General features: G+C 48.5%; 2 protein-coding genes across 8 annotated transcripts; both read right to left on the bottom strand.

The window, feature by feature from the left end:
- Positions 1-642: 642 nt before the first annotated feature.
- LOC144730158 (uncharacterized) lies at positions 643-15,293 on the bottom strand. Of its 7 annotated transcripts, none has more exons than XM_078610761.1 (5): positions 12,322-14,419; positions 11,646-11,739; positions 10,083-10,199; positions 8,801-8,962; positions 643-6,389 (listed from the first exon to the last, which is right to left on the bottom strand). In XM_078610761.1, the coding sequence occupies exons 1-5, from the start codon at positions 12,397-12,399 to the stop codon at positions 5,281-5,283; spliced, it is 1,560 nt and encodes a 519-aa protein (XP_078466887.1). In that variant the 5' UTR covers positions 12,400-14,419; the 3' UTR covers positions 643-5,280. The 7 variants fall into 7 exon arrangements, with proteins under 7 accessions (XP_078466887.1, XP_078466925.1, XP_078466934.1 ...); XM_078610799.1 differs by lacking the exon at positions 11,646-11,739 and adding an exon at positions 14,429-15,293 and having other exon boundaries at positions 2,675-6,389; positions 12,322-12,359; XM_078610808.1 differs by lacking the exon at positions 11,646-11,739 and adding an exon at positions 14,442-15,293 and having other exon boundaries at positions 2,675-6,389; positions 12,322-12,359.
- Positions 15,294-15,760: 467 nt separating this feature from the next.
- On the bottom strand, positions 15,761-20,912 carry YBEY (ybeY metalloendoribonuclease). Its single transcript, XM_078610819.1, has 4 exons — positions 20,115-20,912; positions 19,120-19,263; positions 17,988-18,056; positions 15,761-16,537 (listed from the first exon to the last, which is right to left on the bottom strand). The coding sequence occupies exons 1-4, from the start codon at positions 20,625-20,627 to the stop codon at positions 16,451-16,453; spliced, it is 813 nt and encodes a 270-aa protein (XP_078466945.1). The 5' UTR covers positions 20,628-20,912; the 3' UTR covers positions 15,761-16,450.
- Between the last annotated feature and the right edge of the window lie 570 nt (positions 20,913-21,482).

Raw genomic sequence — 21,482 nt, 5'->3', positions numbered from 1 at the left:
AGCTCCACAGGTACCATGGTATCTGCTGCATCAATATTCAGATCTGTTGACAGTGGTGGCCATGGCATTGTCATACCAGACGTACCTCGCATAGCTTGTTGCACTATGATGCCAGCAGAGAACAAAGTATGCTTTCTGTCTGAACTGTAGACCTCATGTGTTGTGTAAGGTGCAGGGTCACGAGAGAGTTCACCGATATCTTCTGCACTGTCACTATCTTTTTCAGTCTCAGTACTTGATGTCGACATTGGCTCCATAAAGTCTGTAGCTGACAGTCCTTCACAAAACACCATCTCGCTGAGATTCCGTCTCACAGGTTTATGGAAGAGTAGTTGTGGATAATCTCAGTGTAGGAAACGCTTCAGCAGATCGGACCTGTAAAATAGAGATACCTTTTTAGTGACTTAATTGTGGGTGAATAAAATATTTTTCAATTTCACATTTAACCAGGAGCACGAGATACGAGGTATAAGAGATATTTGTCATAGAAGAAAACAATACAATTCATAATTTCACAGAAAACAAATCACTGTTCTAACTTGGGTTTTTATAGCCAACATTTATGTGGGAACACAAACTTCACAATTGTATAATTATTACCTGTATGATCTAACGTCATATCCTTCTTCTTCTTTTATAGCCTTACAAAACAACTGCACAAGCCTCATCATCCGGAGAATTTCTTGCTTCTCGATAAGGCGATCCTCAATCACTGTTTTTCAGAATGCTCTGTAGCCTCTCTGATACTGCAGGACAGTTGAGTAACGTGCTCTGATATAGGAAAACAGAAAGTCATAATGAGTCACCTGCAAAGCAACTATTCTCTGATAGGCAAATGAAAACATGTACAATATGTCAGGATGAATGAGTTTGTGTGTTTTAGAGTCTGAGTGCGGGTAAACAGATGCAAATTAGTCCATGAATACAATCCGTGTGGCGTGTTTACATGCATGAGTCTGATGTATGTTAACCTCTTAACCCCCACCTGAACCGAGCACATTTTCTCCAGTTTGGCAACCCAAAACATAAAAGCTTAAAAAAAAGCATCAAAATAACGACGAAAAACAGGATGAAAACGCAGCAAAAAAGTGACAAAAACAAGGCAAAACATGACAAAAAAGCAATGAAAATAAGCAATGAAAAAGCAACAAAAAAACGACAAAAACATGACAAAAGGCCACAAAAAAGTGACAAAAACGTGACGAAAACGCAACAAAAATGTGACAAAAACGCGGCAACAATGTGACAACAAAGTTACAATCACTTTAGTAGGTCATAGCTTTCAAATGAGGCATTACGCTGAGAGTGCCTTGGTTTCTATGTTTTTTTAGGCATTACACTGTTGCTCTCCAGTTGAGATTTTAGATTTGGGTAAAGCCAAAATGGAAAAAATGCACTCGGTTCAGGCAGGGGGTAAGAGATTAATGAACATGCATTGTCACGACCAAATAAACAAGTAATTAATTAAATTTGAATATCAGATGTCACTGAAATTTTATTTGAAATAGTCTTGGTCCTTTTGTATGTATAGAAAAATGTGAAGTCACCAAGAGCATTAGATAGGACATGTATATTTAAAGCCCTACCTTCTATAGATAAATAATTTGATTATGGAATTACATTGCATTCACACGCAATATGTAAATGTAATTGGAGTGACCCCACAGATTTGTGAACAAACATTTTTTTGTACCTACCTGTTTTTTCAGTTTTGCTGAGAAATCTTGTGTAATCTCGATAGCAGGATTTGTGGTATCGGACCTCGATTGCAATGCAGTCTTTCCCACGAATGTGTGTCAGAATGCTCTCATCTGATTTCATTTGAGCTGCCTCACGAAGAAGTCCTATATTAAAGGTATGAAGAATAAATTATAAACCCAGTTGGCAATATATTAGCTTGCATAACATTCAATTCAAGTGAGTAAACATACCTGCATTTTCTGTCTCAGACTGCACCAACTTGTCAAGCTGGCGCTTTCTGTTGATTGTAATAAACCGATCAAACATTTAGCAAATTATGCACAATTTAGGCAGAACGTGCTGGCTTGTTGATGGCTTTGAAGAAGTGGTTGTTGTGGTAGGGGTAACCTTCATCAAGCTGTACTTGGAACGCAGCCTCTTTGGCAAAACTGTTTCAGAGCTTTCAACCGGGGTTACAAGTCTTTTCAACCGTTCAGTCTTATCTTGACGCTTTAGTGCACAAGTCAAGCGTTTTTTGTCTTTAAAACGCCGATAGCAGGCCGGGTGAAACTCGTAGTTTGTTGGGACATCAGAGACCGGTTTGTCCAGGAGGGCAACATGTTTATTAGCAATAGCTAGCTCCGTAGTGTCCGACGTTTTGAGCCATTCCTTCGCACATTGCTTGATTTTTTTCCATCGGACTTCAGTAAAGGGCTGCGGACCTTTCCCACCATCTTTTCCGACATGAAGAATAAACTTTACGGGTGTTAATCGAGCTTGATCGCCGCTATCAGATGAAGCTGCGCTGCTTAAGTCCTCCTCCATGTGCACATGTGCGTAGTGATATTGGCTTGATTTTGGCTCTGACCTACTTACATTTTCGATGCTGATTGGTTGAAAATCTAGCTCAACAGTTTTATATGTCTCAATACGCAGTCAATATAGTGCGCCAATAAATTACACTTTTCTCATTAACTGCAGGATAATGCGTGGATAACTTTTTGCTTGGATACCTTTTATTAACGTTGAACATATTGAGCAAAAGAAAAAGTAGTGCCCCGTTTGTCGGAACGAAACTGAACGATACAACTCACGTACAGCGGCCTATAATTGCAGCTGCACGTAATAGACTGGGATTACCTACAGCAGCAGCATCGCCCCCTACTGTGAAAACCAGGCACGACCCTCCTCAGCAAGGCTTTCCTGGGTAGTTATGCATTTGTACTTATTTACTTTAAATGTATTTATTTGGAGTGACTTGCTTACCTTTACTCTATTTTGCACTCCAAACATTTAGATGTTATTTTATTTCTCCACAACTGTTCCTCCATAACTATTGAAAGGTGATTTGCATCCTATCAGCAGAGGGTTCTTAATCAAGGTCTGGATGTCCAGCAAGGGAGAGACAGTATAATTGTTTCTCTGTTCAAAGGGAAAGCATCCCGTACAACATGCATCAATTATAGACCTATATCCGTACTTTCAGTACCGGGAAGGGTTTTTTCACATGTACTTCTGGGAAAGCTGCAACCACACTCCTAACAAAACACCGTCGCCCACAGAAATCAGTATTCACAGCTTGGTCAATCTAAGATGAACGCTGTGTGGATTCCTCCTTTTCCCAGAACTGCACCGTGAGTTCGACCACCCACGGCATGTCATTTACATTGATATGAAGGCAGCTTTTGACTCAGTGTATTGATTGGCTCTCTGGTCTGCCTTGATTGGAATTGGGGTCCCTGGCATCCTCCTGGACCTTGTGAAGGATCTGCATGCAGGCACATGTGCAAATGTTCGTGTCGGGTCTGGACTTTCACTATAATTCGAGACCACATCTGGAGTATGTCAAGGATGCATTCTTGCACCGGCGTTCTTCTGTCAGGCGATCGACTGGATCGTTGAAAAGATGACCCATGACCTTGGAGTCAGGATTGGCCGGCACCACTTAATTGACCTCGACTATGCTAATAATGCAGCCTTGTTTGTGCAGAACCCTAAACATTTACACCAGTCCTCCACCATTTCCACAACCATCCATGAAAAATGTCACTGTTTCGTGGAAGAAAACAAAAGTCCAGAACTTAGGCTGCAGACCTCCAGCACTCTGCATAATCAAAGGCAACGCTGTCGAAGCAGTGGATGCATTTCTCTACCTGGGATCTGTACAGACAACTGATGGATAATGTAGACCTGATGTCATGTGCCGGATAGGTTTGGCCTCAGGAATAATGGTCTGAACCGCATTTGGTCCCAGAAATGTTTAAATCTGGGCAGTGCTGTTTAATCAGTTTCGTTGTATCGTGCGGAGGCCTGGAAATTCAAGCTGATTTGGATTGGCTGCAGTCCTTCCACATGCATATAGTGACACGGCTGTCACTTTTTGAACACGTTGCCCATCTGGATGTGCAAACTTCAGCAAATCATGCACTTAAGTTGGCGGTTGACTTTCGAAGTAGACTGCGACTCTCAAAGGAATGGCACCACCCCCGTGGTCGCTTCCCGTGATCCATGGATTAAACAAATTAATTGAGACACCGGTTTATGGCAGCCAAAGCAGTTTATGTGAATACTGTCACAAGAGGTCACATGTTTGGCGCAACGGTCCTTCGCTGACTATGCATGATGAATTAATTAATGTTGTAACTCGCTGACCTGCCAGCCCCTACTGGGTATCTTTGAAAAAGAGCTTCATAGCTCATCTGATTCATTTTCCAGGATACATATTCGGATTCTAATGTTAAAATAATAAAGTGTCACGAGATACGATTCCACAACAAAGCTACATTTAAAACCTTTACTTGTTACAAAAGGAATAAACTCAATCAGACACACTTTGCAAAAATCCATGCGCACACTCATAACGTGCTCGCTCTCATCCCACGCATGGACACCCAGCCTCCGCCACAATCCAATAAAAACTGACTGCGAACCAATCACTCATCGTGCAGATATTAACCAATCAAAAAAAGGGGGCCTTTCACATACTAACTCATGGGAATACTCGATCCATAAATCACATGCCAATTAATCGACAGTGATTAACCCTGGATGAATTGATACTCTCACATGGCTCTTGGATCTACTGTAAACAGAATAAATACAAAAGACACCTTGATTCAGATTCCACAAGTCCATATATGGGAAAAGACACGTCCCTACGGGCAACGTCACTCCTACTTTCTCCCATATGTGGTAATAGACATGCCCTTACGGGGAACACCACGCCTACTTTCTCCCATATATGGACAGAGGCAGGTCCCAACAGGCAACGCCATGACTACTTTCTCCCATATATGAGGGGAAACACGACCCTACGGGCAATACCATGCCGACCGTCTCCCAAATATGTGAAGAGACACCCCTACAAGCAACGCCACACCTACTTTCTCCCATGATGGACAGATATGTCCCAACAGGCAATGCCACATCTACTTTCTCCCATATATGGCAGATACATATCCCAACAGGCAACGCCACGCCTACTTTCTCTCATATATTGGAAGACACCCTTATGGGCAACACCACACCTACTTTCTTCCATGTATGGGCTGATGGGTTATTTCGTGGGGTATCTGATTGTATCATCTTACAGCGCCCCTGTCACTTGCACGTCTCCGTCCTCGCATGGATCTTCTCATGCCTGCGCAGATCGCCCAGCTGCACGAAGGACTTGCCGCACAGTGTGCAGCGGTGCGGCTTCTCGCCAGCATGGTAGCGCCGGTGTGTCTTGAGGTAGGAGAAGTCAGAGAAGGCCTTTCCACACTCGGTGCAACGGTGCGGTCGCTCGGTGGCGTGCGCTGAGCGCGCGTGACGCCGCAGCGCGTGCATGTAGGAGAACGCACGGCCGCACTCCCGGCACGCGTGCGGTCTGCCACCGGTGTGCGTGCGCTCATGCGCCCGCAAGTTGCCCGACTGGGAGAACGACTTCCCGCAGGCTGCGCAAACGTGCAGCCTGTGGCCTGCGTGCGTCCGCCCGTGCCGGCGCAGGCCCAACGCGTCGGCGAACGACTTGGTGCACTCACAGCAAACATGCGGCTTGGCCCCAGCCCGCGGAGCAACAGACGGGCCCGCCGAGGCCCCGACCTCGCCCGTCGAGCCGTCAACGTCGTTGTCCGAGGCGTCCGCGGCACAGCCCTCCTCGCCGGGCCCCTCCGGTAGGCGACGCTCGGCATGTCGCGTAAACTCGGCTGGGCGGCAGAACCCTTCGCCGCAGGAAAAGCAAGCGTGCGGCTTCTCCTCCGCCGTCCGGGTGGTCTCTGCCATGACTTCTCGTCGCTTCGTCCACCGGCATGGCTCGAGAAGCCCTCGGTCGCGACCGCGCGGCGCCTCAGCACTCGCTGCCCCTGTCGTGTGAGTCCGCTCGTGCCTCTTGAGGTTCGTGACGTCGGCGAATGTCTTTCCGCACTCGCTGCAGGCGTGCGGCCGCTCGCCTGAGTGGGTGCGCGCGTGGCCCCGCAGCGTGTGCCGGTACGCAAAGGCCTTCCCGCACTCGATGCACGCATAGGGCCTCTCTCCCGAGTGCGTGCGCCGGTGCTTGCGCAGGTTGCTCGACTGTGTGAAGGCCTTGCCGCACTCGCGGCAGACGTATGGCCGCTCGCCCGTGTGCGTCTTCAGGTGGCGCTGCAGGTTGCTCCGGTGGTCGGTGTTGTAGGGGCACAGGAAGCACTGGAATGGCTTCTGCCGTTGTCCGGTGCCGTCCGCCGTCTCTGCTGCGGGGAAGAATCAGGATCAGAATCTTTATTCAGAAAATCCAACGAGATATGAAGCTCTATTCCAGCCGTCCAGTAGGAGCTGGGGTGTCAATTGAGTTACAACAACAAATACGAAAATCGATATGAGCACAAAGTAGAGAAAACGTAAAGAAGTTATTATAACTAAATAAAAATCCATTATACAGGCAGTCATCGACTTATGGATGGGTTACGTTCCTGGAACCCATTCATAAGTCGATGTTTTTGTATCTTTGAACTAAATATTGAATTGTATACAAGGTCAGTGTTATAAAATGTGTTATGGTTAAATAGGAAAGGGAAGCATTGTAAAACTCATAAATAAAAATGTATTTTGTACATTTATATACAATACTTAATATCGTGGGCTTATCGTTTACAATTTCAACCTATCGCGGGCAACCTCTATGGAAACCAAATTTAGCTATTTCGGTGGTTCGTTTTAGCCTTTCGCGGATATACTGTACACGGAAGTATTACTCGAGACGCTTCTCGAGTGATGGTGTTGTGTGACTGATACTGTGGTGTAGGGCAGGCGAGGGACGCGAGGCACTCAGTGACACCTCAACCTTTGCCGTGCAAGCATTCGCGGACAGAGGTAAACATCCCCTGAATAACCTATTAACAAACTGTTGGGACAAGTGCTGTTAGTGAGCACCTATGAAGGCCGGCATGGCACAAGCGGGTGGGTAGCCAGCACCACGCCCGGCCGCCTTTGTCTCCTCATTGGCGATGTTTACACATTGCACCAGGTAACCATTTGAAGCCGAGTCGACCTAGCGGAAGTCCAGGACCGATTCAGATAATAATGGGTCCTGGGCCTCCCCGATTCAGATAATCATCACTGGTGTTGGGCTTAAGCTGGAATCAAACTCGGATCGCCGGGTTCGCGCTAACTGCTTCGCTACCGTTCCCCACTCACGGACAAACACACACACCCATGTTGGATCATCATCGGCAAGTACAGCATATATTTAGTATTTATACTATTACATGTTTATTACAATTATATCGTTTTTATTTCATTTGCATTACAGTACTTATATCAATTGTGATGTCTATTTTTGGTTGCCGTGTACCTAACCCTATTATTTAGGTAAGGCTTAAGTATTGAATAAAGCGGTTTGGGCGTTTACGGCACTTTACAAGAACGTAACTCCACCGATATTCAAGGGTTTTTAAATATTGTAAATAAAATAAAATGCAGTAACATAAAAAATTATATATCTGTTTTATTTTCACTTACCTTGAGTCCTGGAGGATCACTCCACCGAACAAAATAGTTTTACGGATCAGTTCAAAGTATAACCGAACATTCGCAAGTCGGATGGTTAAAAATCATAACATCGTATGGCGGTTCGTTTGTAAGTGCCAATGTTTGTAAGACGGATGTTCGTATCGCGAGGACTGTCTATATTTTTACAAATTGCACAAGCACATGCATTCCTTCCGATTCATCAACACAAAATGTAAACTTGGGCAAGGCAGCAAAACAACAACAGTCCTAGACCACATCAAGACAACACACAGTCCCTCAAAATGTAACTATTGATACACGGGTCATGTTCAAAGTTACAAATCACATTTGCTTGCGGAGCTGGATTTAGCCAATGCTGTGCATATCTCGTTAATATTCTTTATTGTGATTGACGCTCGTTACATAGGAAAGCGTCCCTGAGAGACACGGAGAGAGCTGGAGTGCTCACGCGATTACGCCAAGTCCTCTCTTAGCTCGTGGGGTTTACACAACGCATTGTCGCTATAACGCGGTTCTTCCATCAGGGAACACTTTTCACACAACGCAGAACACGCACCATTAAAACGCGGAACACGCACTCCATTAGAACGTGGAAGACTCCCCGTCATAACGTGGAACGCGCCAGTTATAACGTGGAACGCGCACCCCGTTATAAAGCGGAAGGCGACCTGTTATAATGCACAATGCGCGCTGTTATTCCGCGGTTTCTGAGCGGTTTACGATGAACTTTCTTGAGCAGTGCGGCTGAGCGGTACCATGATACAGTATGTGAAATTATACATTAACGCATCGACATACCCCAGTTATATATATTTCTTCCTGCCTCAGCAGTCCGCCTGCTGTATTTTTTCACCTGAAGACGATTGCTCGTGTTGCGATCGAAACGTCGTGATTTTTATTTATTTTTCTATCTATGTGACTTTACCGAAAGACCCAAAGAGTATACCCCAGTATTTTTCGCACCATCTCACCGCATGCGTGTAGTACATCATATCTTGTCGAACTTTATCGTCACATTTTTTATGGGGAAACTGTTTTCGCTTAACGCGGCACTTTTCATGGAACACATCTATTACTGCATTAAACGAGGAATTACTGTGCATCAAATCGCGTGTCTTGACTTGAAACTCACCAACACATGGAGCGGCAGGGTGGTGGGGCAGCGCTTGTTGTGTCTCACAGCAAGAATCCCCCGAGTTCGATTCCCGACTTGGGCGCCGTTCTGTGAGAAGTCTGTAAGTTCTCCCCCTGTTCTGCATGGGTTTCCTCCGGGACCTCCGGTTTACTCCCATAACTGAAACAAAAACACACAATGTTACTGGCATTATATGTTGAACTTCTTTCGCATCATACGTAGCCAACCGTGCTAAAATTTGTATTCCCTCGTTATTCATGAATTTGCTATTCGCCTATTTGGCTATCTGTCAATCGCATCTTGAATTCTCAACTGTGTGTCAAACACGACTCTAGATCAAACATGACTCGATATTATTCATCATTAATTTGAATGTAAGAACCAACTTTTTTCTGATACAGACACCATATATTCTGCAAATAAAAATGAAAAATTCAAGGCTTCACACAAAACACAACGATGTTCTAGAGGTCCCCTGCCTTACCTGACATCACAAAGACAAAGATCCACCGTATAGCCTTCAACAGACCATTAGGGAAAGTGCTGTGAATGAGCACCTAAACTATTAAAACTAGGTTTTATTTTACCAGGTAAGACCTACTCAGTTATATAGCTCTTGTTCAGAAGCGACCTGGCCACAAATGATAGCTCAAGGAAGTGGCTTATCATTAAATGAAAATATATAGCAGCCAACTACCTACCCTAAAACGCATGTTTCTAAATATGCAACCACGGGGAGAACATGCAATTTTCAAATATACAGACGTCATGGTCAGATCAAACTCATGACCTGTAGATAGTTAACATCTCGCCACCGCGGCACCCCTATTGAGGCCTTTGTCCCCCAAATGTGGATGTGTACACACCACACCAAACCAGATACTAATTTAAGGCTGAATCGACCTATGATAGGCTCAACTGGCTCCAAAGACAAAGATCCCCCATATAGCCTAAGCAGACTTTTTTGGCAAGTGCTGTTTTCGAGCACCCATGAAGGCCGGCATAGTACACGAGGGGGTTTGTCGTCAGCACCACGCCCAGCCGCCTTTTTCTCCCCAGTGGTGATGTTTACTCATCGTACCAGGTACTCATTTGTGGCTGAGTCAACCTATGCGAGGCCCAGGACTGGTTCAGATAGTCGTCACTGGTGTTGGTGACCGTGAGGGGGAATCAAATTTGGGTCGTTAGGTTCAGAACGCAGCGCTTACCACTGCGCCACCGCTCCCCACAATGAGCGAGCCCCCTTCCATGCCTTTGTCACCACAATGCCATGACTCACCCGCCTCCTCACCTTTCCCCATCCACGTCCCAATGCTCGGCGTCTCTTCGCACTCCTGCTTGACGCTCACTGCTCCAGGTAAACATGAGTCCGCCCCACGCGCTTCCCGCTCCGTGCCTGCAAGTGAAGACCACTCATCACCGTCAACAATCATGGTTCTGACAACCTACTACAGTCGACGGCTGGCGCCATTCCTAGAGCACGAGGCTATCACGACAAAAGGCGCTCCGTTTCACGACGTATGTAGTAGTTTCACAGAAGGAAGTGATGATTACTACCGTGTGTTATCCATGAGGTTTTTTTTTCAGTTAGATCGCGTGAATATAAATGTGTCATTAAACCCGCCACCACCCGACAGCCAATTAGTAAAATTTGGCACGTAAACAAAATATGCCAAGTAGTTATTAGTTCAGCACACTGGTGTGTTGGAGAGATTAAACCTACAACATTTACAATTCGAGTATGACGTTTCGCCGGTAATTACAACAATGCTCATCAGGTGATAGCCAGAATTGTGGATAAATCCTCCTGTTTCGGTCTTAAAAATAGAGATAAATGTGATAACTTCACTGTGAGCCGATCAAATGCGAAGCCCAGAGGGGGGTTTAATGTTGTTATATAAATTACAATGGATATCTATTATTATTTGGGTTATTCACAGTTAATCAACATCCCACGAACAGGAATTAGCAAATTTGGCAAGTTTTGACCACGACGCTGGCACACGATGGCCTTACTTGATTTGAATGTCAACGTTCACTGAGAAGGAGACAGCGCGTAGTAGTTTACGATTAACAGCGCGTAGTAGTTTACGGTTAACACCACACACACCGCAGTGATAGTCTGGGCGGTCTGCTGGGTTAGATCCATGAACTTCTTCCCTGCAACAAGCAGGCCACTTGAGCCGCATCACCACCAGGGTTCTCATTCCCTCTGAATTAACATCGGGTCACATGATTCTGATGCTTCTACACATGTGGCTCACCGAGCGGCATGCTCTGACGGGAAGGGGTAGGAGGAACGCAAAGGGCGGCAGGGTGGTAGATATGGGAGGAAAGTGGCGGACCCGGAGAAAAGCCATGCAACACAAGGACACATGCAATCTCCACGAGGCGCCCGAGTCAGGACTCAAACCTTCTTGCTGTGAGGCACGAGCATTACCACTCCGCCACCGCCGCCGCCCTGCCGCCCACATTGATAGATCGGATACGGAACGGCTTGCTAATGGTCACTGCTGGCGCCAGGGACTCCATGAGAGACCGCTCTGGAGGGTATTGCTCTGCTTTTCCGGGCCGTTCAGGCATTTTGGAAGAGATGGGAGGTAACCAGGGCCGTCTATAGGGGGGGTGTGGGGTGCGGGGCCCGTGGCAAACCCCACTGTGTGGGCCCCCCGGATGCCTTCAAACTAAACGGGAAGAATTACATCTGGCAGTGTGACGTCAAAGCGCGGGGGCCCCCAAAGCGCGGGGGCCCCCAAAGCGCGGGGCCCGGGGAAGTCACCCTGATTCACTGTACCCTATCGACGGCTCTGGGTGGCGCGTCACGCATCGCAGGAAGAAGTACCTGGGTTCGATTCCCGACTTGGGAGCCTGTATGCGTGGAATATGTATGTTCTCCCCCCTGTTCTGAGTGGGTTTCCTCCGGATTCTCTGGTTCCCTACCATAGCAAAAAAAAACCACACTATGTAACTATAATTAACCAAATAACCCAATACTTAAAATTGCACTGCAAATTACTCAATCGGGATTACACAGCAGCAGCACTTGGCAGGACCCTCCTAAAACGATTCTTGAGATTCAGTCAGGCTTTATTCCTGGGCAAACAACGCAGTGATAATAATTTCGCTAGCTATTAATTGCAAATGCAGGTCACACGCCATTGTTCTGCCCACATAGGATGTTCTTGAGTCTGGCATTTGAACTTATATTTCAATTAGGGTTGCTACCTAATTAGAGTCTGTATGTTTTACCCCTGTTCTGCATGGGTGTCCTCCAAAAGCAAAAACAAAGACTAACTGGTATTGGCCAAAGAAATCCAAATGCTGAATAAATTACGCTGCACATTACTTAATTAAGATTACACAGCAGCAGCAGTAACATCACCTACTTCCGCGAAAACCTGGCAGGACCCTAATGAAAAACACTGACTGAGAGGCTTTCTTGGGTAAAATGGGATAACAGTAAAAATAAACACAACGATCAACTCAAATGTGTAAATACTGCGAGGTGTTCACCAAACCTGATGCGAGTGCCAGGGATTGCTCCATCGCACATTCTCTGAAAGGCAAAACGGCGAGAGGAGGCGAATTGGTGGCATGGACTCGTGCTCGGCTCATCTCACCAACGCGTTCGAGAACCAAACCCTGAACTAAACATCTCACTCACAACATCCCACTCACAACATCCCTGAGTCTCTCACTCTTGAGTCTCACGCTCAGGGTCCGCGCCCATTCACACCGGCGATTATTGACCTTCTCGCGTTTCCGCGTATCGATTCTCCCGAGTCTCCGAATCGGTGGTTGCGCGTTTTTGGAATCGATTCTCTCGGATGTAAACATCAAAATAGCGATCTTAATTTGGAGCTTTCGTGACTGCAGGAATTACTCTTTGGTTCTTTCGGTAAAGTCACGTATAAAGATAAAATAATAAATTAAATACTAGCATACGACGTTTCGCCTAGCCGCCAACGTTTCGGTCGACTGCCCTGATTTAGTGTGGCCAAAGAGGTTGGAGGACTCGCGTTCACCAGACGGACTCGCAAGTCACAACAGCACTCTCCCACGCATTTCTCCCACTCACCCCTGCAGGTCACAACACACTCGGTGAACGCCACAACGGCGCTTGTGCCAAGCTAGGTGCACTTTGAGGAAGGTCACGAAACAGAGCCAGGTGCCATGGGTTGATTGACTGATGAATGGCAGATGCACCACGCGTGCCCCCTACTGTGCCAACTTTCTGCTTTTTAGCTGCCACGCGCTCCGCTCGTTGTGAGCGTCGCTCCTCCGCCCTCCGTTGTTGTTGGAGGGCGACTGCCTCCAACTTGCCCAGTAGCAGCGTCCTTCACGAGCCTCCACCTCCAAAGGCCGATCTTGACACCGCTGGTACCAGTCATCGACAAGTCCACTCAGCTCCATATCCTCCTGTACCACATCACTCCATCTCTTCTCTATCTAGCCCGTTTAGCCCCCCTAGATCCGGTCAAACGGAAGCTGCTTAGGCAGCATGCTGTGGCTGGGTCACGTATCCCGCATGGCCGGCCACCGCAGCCTCGGCTCACTCACCAAATTATTCAAGCACCACACTGAAGGTCACAACACCACACCCACTCACCGACCCACCCACTGGCTCACCAAACCACTCACCCACACACTGGCTCACCCTACCACTCACCCACACACTGGCTCACCATACCACTCACCCACACACTGGCTCACCATACCACTCACCCACACACTGCCTCACCCTACCACTCACCCACACACTGCCTCACCCTACCACTCACCCACATACTGGCTCACCAAACCACTCACCCACACACACTGGCTCACCCTACCACTCACCCACACACTGGCTCACCCTACCACTCACCCACACACTGGCTCACCCTACCACTCACCCACACACTGGCTCACCCTACCACTCACCCACACACTGGCTCACCCTACCACTCACCCACACACTGGCTCACCCAACCACTCACCCACACACTGGCTCACCCTACCACTCACCCACACACACTGGCTCACCCTACCACTCACCCACACACACATTGGCTCACCCTACCACTCACCCACACACTGGCTCACCCTACCACTCACCCACACACTGGCTCACCCAGCCACTCACCCACACACTGGCTCACCCAGCCACTCACCCACACACTGGCTCACCCTACCACTCACCCACACACTGGCTCACCCTACCACTCACCCACACACTGGCTCACCCTACCACTCACCCACACACTGGCTCAACCTACCACTCACCCACACACTGGCTCACCCTACCACTCACCCACACACTGGCTCACCCTACCACTCACCCACACACTGGCTCACCCTACCACTCACCCACACACTGGCTCACCCTACCACTCACCCACACACACATTGGCTCACCCTACCACTCACCCACACACTGGCTCACCCTACCACTCACCCACACACTGGCTCACGCAGCCACTCACCCACACACTGGCTCACGCAGCCACTCACCCACACACTGGCTCACCCAGCCACTCACCCACACACTGGCTCACCCAGCCACTCACCCACACAATGGCTCACCCAACCACTCACCCACCCACGCACACTGGCTCACCCCATCCACTACACTCGCTCACTCACCTCGTACACTTACACTGCAGGTCACCTTTCTGCTTCTCTCCCCCCCACCCCACACTCTTGCTCAGTACAACACGTGCGGCGCTGTCTCTCCGTTACACGGCGACTTCGATACGCGTTGTTCGCTGTTGGCCGGGGCTCCACGCACGAGAGGTGGGGGGCGGTGAATCGACTCCAGCGATTCGTTTGACCGCGGAAAAGTCCCCTGAGGGTCCGCGGTCATTTACCCGCTTGCCGCGAACGACTGAGACGTAAAGAATCGGAATTTGTATTGAGACCGCAGGAGGAATCCGATGAGCTCTAAAGCTCTTTTTTTCGTAACAGGTGTCCAGTATGGGGGCAGGTCAGAACGTTAGAACAACAAACAATACAAAAACACAAAAGGAGTGCGACGTATAGGAATTGTAAACAACACTGAAAAATATAAGCAAATTAAACAAAGGGGCTGTCCATAAATGACGTCACGCGATTTTGGACGATTTTTAAGGCCCACTGCGCTGCTCTTATTCAGAAGTGACCTGGCCAAAATGATAGTTCAATGAAGTGGCTGATCATTTGGAAATGTATAGTAGCCAAATACGAAAACGAATGTTGATTCTAAATGTGGAGGGGAAAACCGGAGGACCGAAAAATCCACACGACCACGGGGAGAGGCATGCAAACTCCAAATATATACAGCTGGCGCGTCAGGGTCGGGATTGAACCAACGACCTCCTACACACCAGGCGAGGGAGTTCACATCTCGCCACCATGGCGCACACCCATGTCAACACCTGGGTGGCGACTTGGGGAGGCCTTCATCCAGCAGTGGATCAATCATGGCTGATGATGATTAGCAGCAGGAGGCGTTTGTGATACGCTCCTAAATTCCAAGGAATGCAACATTGAAACATACATTGGCGTTGTTGTAGACAATTACAAAATAACTGCAGACAGCTCACTGCCTCCACACACATCCTTCCCTCCATACAAAATAAACGCATTCTTTGACGCATCCCATCAGCGGCACAGCCTCCTTCAGGGAGTGCATTATTTCAGCAGCATTTGTTCAACACAAGCACGAATCATAATCTGTATTGATTCCGCAGGACGAATCCAATGAGCTATGACGCTCTTTTCACAGAGGTCCAGTAGGGGCAGGTAAACAAGTAAAACAACAATTACAGAAAACTACAGGAGTGCAAATTATAAACTCTGGACCGGTTTTATACCAGTTTTGACATCAGCAGAATCAGGTTTCCTGGTGAACTGCCAGATATTTATACACGAGGACCCTCTCCTCCAATGGATTTGGATCGAGTTCGACACAAAATAATAAAACATAACCCAGAACAATCATGATTACTTTGTTTTATGTGTTCAGCATCGTCCATAATGTATTCAGTATTTACAATTGACTTCCAAACGTGAATGCAAATTGTTAGACCTTCAATAGTGCTGCTTGTTGCTGGCCACTTGCCATTATAGATATTTGTGCCAGTCCTCAGCAATTGATTTTAAAAAAATTCATACCGTCAATTTGGTATTCAAGCTGTCATTGTTACAGCGCAAGGCTATCACAAGGGAAGGCGCTGCTGTTTCAGTCTGCGGTCACTTCATAGTAGGGAGCGATGTTGCTGCTGTGTGTATGTTATTTTTTCGAATTTGGACCAAAACGCCAGCACACAATGGCCTCCCCGTCTCAAATTACGACAGGGTATCTTTTCCGTCCACTCTGAAGCAGATGAGGAGTGGTATTTTACGGTTCATACACACACCGCAGTATTAATGATGGCCTGCCGGATTGTAACTACGAGCCTCTGTAATAAGCGGCAAACTTGCTAACTCTGAGCCACGTCACCATCCCAAAAGTTCGAGAGGGGCTTCCAGGGTAACGAGGTAGTTGCCAAAGTCATTGTCCGGAGGCTGGCATGGTAGAGCGTGGAGAGGTGGTGAGGCTGACATAGCAGAGCGTGGTAAGGTTCTTGAGGCATCTCTGTACAATGTTGTGCCACCCGCAGCTCGAGCAGGTTTCGACGGTGGGAGTCAGAACGTCCCAGCTGTGAGAGGCGCGAGCGTGACGCCCGTGATGCGGCCGTATTCCAACAGCACCTCGCTCTCCTTCTCGTACATCTGCAAGCACAATGGCCAACATTTGCCGCTTTATTATTACACAGCTCATCTCAAGACTTTTTCAGGGGGTCCTGCTGAGTTTCCACTGTAGGGAGTCATGTTGCAACATATAATTCCAATTCAATAATTTTCAGGAACATTTTCAGCATTGGATTTTTTTTAGCAAATACCGATTAAATTGTGCTTTTTTTTGTAGATATGGTAGGAAAGCAGAGGACCCGGAGGAAAACCATGCAAAACAAGGACACATGCAATCTCCACGAGGTGCCCGAGTCCTGCCGCCCATGGTTGATAGGACGGATACAGAATTGCTTGCTCAGTCACTGCTGGCGGCAGGGCCTCCACGAGAGACCGATTTGGAGGGTATTTCTCTGTTCTTCTGGGACGTTCTGGCGTTTTGGAAGAGATAGGAGGTAACCAGGGCCGTCTATAGGGAGATACGGGACCCGGGGCAAACCCCACTGTGTTGGGCCAGCGGATGCCTTAAAACTAAACGGGAGGTATTATATCTGACAGCGTGACATCGAAGCGGGTGTCCCCCCAAAGTGCGGCGCATTGGGCGATCGTCCCGATTCGCCGTACCCGAGGGACGGCTCTGCGAGTAACTACACATAACCCCACCGCACCTGACCTGCCGATCAAATAACTGTGGTGCACACCCAACTGCCATTCCAGGAGACTGAATCGACATCTTTCACGTTTTCCAAGATCACCGAAAAGCCACTTACTGTGAATAAAACAATTACTGACCACGATGTGTTATTGATGTAGCAACCTCACTTTACTCCAGGGCATTTCAGAGGGTTGTGCATGTGATCTCAAACAAGTGAAAGGGCACCCCCAGTGGCAGTGTAGGGGCACAAGGTGACTCGGGGGGCCTAGCCTGCCAATGGGCATGAGTCCACCACGAGTAGCAAGCGCTAGCTATAAAACCACTTTGGAACAGAAGGTAAGGTTGAGTGTATTTGAGGCAGGAAGGCTATCTGCATTATGGTAGGGATCAGAGAGCTGGACCCTCGGTAGCTAGGAAAAAAGTTGTCATGCATTGGATCCCAGGTGACTGAGCCAGATGCTAGGAAGCCAGGAGAAGAATTGCACAATTCGGGAAGAGAACATAGCAGTTGAGTGTTGTAGTTACGATAACGCAGGATGGGGGAGTGCCAATTGCCGAGACAGGCAGAGCAGTTGGTGGGAGACTGTCAGGCCAGCTGTGTGGGTCAATGTGAGAATGTGGGTCTCTTTGAGTCTACGGCTAGATGGTGAGATACTGTCAGAGCAGACCTCACCTGAGGGATCTGGTGGAGGCTAGAGAGTGTTGGAGGCATTGGTGACTCTGGCTATTATGCCATCGTGATCTTGAGTGGCAGCGTAGCACAGAACGTCCACTAACGTTCTCTCAGCGAGCACACGCAGCACCAGCCTGGTCTCATGTACATGCACAGTACCTCACCTGCTTCCAATCGGCCATGGTATCATGGGTGTAGCCCAGTAAATGGCACATGCCATGTAATAAAGTCACCTGCGAGGGAACACGACACATACTAATCATCGTTACACACGCAAATAGTTAACGATTACTACATATTAGTGTAATGCTTGTTAAGCCAGGAAAGCTTCACTGAGTCTCAAACTCTTTCAGGAGCGTCCTGCTAAGTGTTCACAGTATGGGGGTGATGTGACTTTCTTTAATCTTCTTTGAGAAATTTGTAATGCATTATTTCTTATTTGCCAAATTTTGGATGACACCGGCAGACAATGACCTGCGTTTTTAGAATGACATCACGGGATCTTTGACTTCCACTGTGCAGGAGACGGTCGGTGCATGGTGTTTTTTTTGTTAATCCACACTGCAGTATTAACCAGGGTGACCGCCATCCTTCAACAACAAACTCTGCAACAAGTGACGAACGCGCTACCCCTCCACCAGTGGTGACGCTCACGCCTCAAAGTAAGAAGCGTCTGGATTTGACTTTCGACTCTGGTGCCTTCTGTGTGGAGTTTGTATGTTCTGCCCCTGTTATGCATGCATTTTCCATTTTTTCCCCTATAGCTAAAAAGACAAACATTCCATTGGTATTGGCTAAACATCAAAATGCTGAGAAATTAACTGCAAATTACCAAATTTGGAATTACACAACAGCAACATTGCCCCTTACTGCAAAAACTTGGCAGGAAACTCCGGGAAAATACGTGGTGTGCGTTGTACATCGTATTGTATCTTGCCAAACTTTATCGTTACTTTATTTATCGGAATTTTTTTTCTTAATGCGTTTTTTGCATAACACGGCACTTTTCAGGGATACATCTACCACTTCAAGTACTTACAGTACTTGATATGATTGACTCTGTTGGTTGGCGGAAGCCATAGCTGAATATTGGCTTTAACGTACTAACCCACAGCTAACTATGAATCTTAACGGTAGTCTTCGTGGTGAGCACGCGTTGTGAGTCCTGGTTGTGAGTGCACGTCGTGAGTCATGGTGAGTGCGTGTGATGAGTCCTTGTCGTGAGCCCACGTGGTGAGCACGCATAGCTGGTGCTCGGCGTGCTTGGGGAATCTGCCTGGCCGGAGCCTCGCTCACCGTGAGCGCGTCATGAAAACGTTCTCCTGCACGCAGGCTCTGCTGGATGTAGCTCACCCCCAGGTACACATCCCCCAGGTTCACGTCCCCCAGAGAGTCGCCCGTGCCGTCCTCGGCTTCCAGCAGCACCCCTGGAGCCACGACCTACGGGCATACCCGAATGGTTTGCAAAGTTGACAGCCCATCAGCCCTCTGGGGGTTGAGGGTCATAAAAAATAAGTTCCACTTTTTGCGGTGAGTCAACTGCCAGCTGTGCTACAGACTCGCCCCTGCCACGTGAACGTGTAATTCCACGGCTGCCACTGAAGGACTGTTAAATACAGTAGACTATCGATAATCCGCGCTGACAGGGAAGACGGCCACGGATAATTCAAAATCGCGGATAATTCAAAAATAAAAAAATTTTGCGGATCTCTGTGCAAAAACGAACGATCGACTGATCAATGTGCGTGCTCAGTGATAACACTTTCCTGCTTCCCCGCAGAAGAGTCCACCCACTAAGTGGATCGCAGAGCCACGCCAATCAACATCAGACTCCACCTACTGATGTAAAGATCTGCAACTACTTTCCTGGAGGCGATCACGTGGATTTTGTAATAACCGGAGCTCATATTTGTTTCGTTTAAGCACGTGACTTGTAATACACATTTCCAAGAATAGCAATGTATAACTTTATTATTAATTTGGGCTTAAGGGAAAATCCATGAGTTATTAATTCATGTCAAAATCTCAAATGCGCGGTTAATCCGCAAATCGGAGAAACAGCACGCGGATAATCGAGAGTCTACTGAAGATGAGCTTTACTCATTTGAGCAGAAATCACTTTTGACGGCCAATGAGAGCGACGTTCTTTCAGCCAGTGTTAAGTTAACGTCAAGACGCGGGGTTTGAATGAATGAATTACATCACACCCTGATTGTACACAACATATGACGCCACCCCGGGCAATGTGGCGAGAATACCAAACATGAACGAACGATTCCCCGGCGCGGCACCTGCGCGTAGGGGAACGCCAGCACATCAGTGGCGCGGTCTTCCCCGCGGTAGTGGAGGTTGAGGTTGCGGATGCGAGGCGAGGAGACGCAGAGTGCGGAGAGGAGGAGGCGACTAGGAGGAGGAGGTGGTGGAGGAGGCGCCGAGCGGCCAGTCACAAGCAGCACGCGCAGCAGCAGCTCCGCGTCGCGCCGCAAACGCGAGCGGGACACGGGCACCAGGGCCTGCGCGTTACGAATTAGCACACTCATACCACCACTAACCACCACCATAACTAAACTAACTACACGATCACAACTATCACCACCAACTACCGCCGCCCAACCACGGCGCTTGTGCCAGGCTAGGTGCACTTCGAAGCCACTTGAGGTGTCCGGAGGCTCGCTGCTGGCAGGAATTTCACGGAACAGACCGTGCAGGTGCCGTGGTTTGACTGGCAGATTCAGGCGAGGGGACAGACAGACCGGCGTTTCTTTAACAAACTCAGCACCACCACCACCGCTAACTTGTACCATGAGCACCGCAGCCTCCACTCCCAGGCCCGGCGCTGCGGCGCACGGTGCGGGCCCGGCAAGCTTCGGGAGTTGACGGCCCAGGCACCTTAACCCTTAACAAGTGGAGCAGCGGCCAGCAACCTTCAGCACTATCTCATCCCGCAGGTGTTATTACAGGCGGCAGGGTGGTACACAAACGCTAGGTTCTGGGCAGCGAGGGAGCGTCTCGGCAGTGAGACGCTAAAGCCGCGAGCGAGCAGGAGGCGCAAGTGCGTGAGCGACCCCTCCTGTTCGATCCCATAGCAAACACACGCCGTGTACCATCGTAGTATCACAATGCCGAAAATATACTCGCAGATGATGTACTCAAAATTGATCAAAGACAAACATCCCCCGTATAATTTTAACACACTTTTGGGGCAAGTGCTGTTATAGCGAGCATCTATGAAGACCACGCCCGGCCGCCTTTGTCTCCCTCGTGGTTTAAATTTTACACATCACACCGGGTACTCAATTGATGCTCAGTCGACCCAGGTGCTACTCGCTAACAGCACTTGCCCCAACAGTCTGTTAAGACTAAACGGGGGATCTTTGCCATGTGTGTGCACGAACACCCGCGCTGACGTCCACCCCCTCCACTCCCCCCTCCTCCTCCTCGTCGGCCGCCTCTCGCCGGGCCCCCGCAAATTGGGTGATCCCCCCCCAGCGCCAGCGCCCTCTCTGAGGGACATCGCTAATTGGCTGGCTCACCACCGCCCGGGGTTATCTCCCACACGCCCACGTACACCACCACAAAGAACGAACGCGGTGGCGTGCACGCGCGCGCCCCTGCAGGCGCTTGTTTTACACAACGGCCCCAAAAAGCGACGATGGCTT

This window comes from Lampetra planeri, chromosome 2, assembly GCF_965212315.1.
Source record: "Lampetra planeri chromosome 2, kcLamPlan1.2.h2, whole genome shotgun sequence".
NCBI lineage: Eukaryota > Metazoa > Chordata > Hyperoartia > Petromyzontiformes > Petromyzontidae > Lampetra > Lampetra planeri.
The sequence above is the reverse complement of the archived record's forward strand: the minus strand, read 5'-3'. Positions and strand labels throughout refer to the sequence as shown.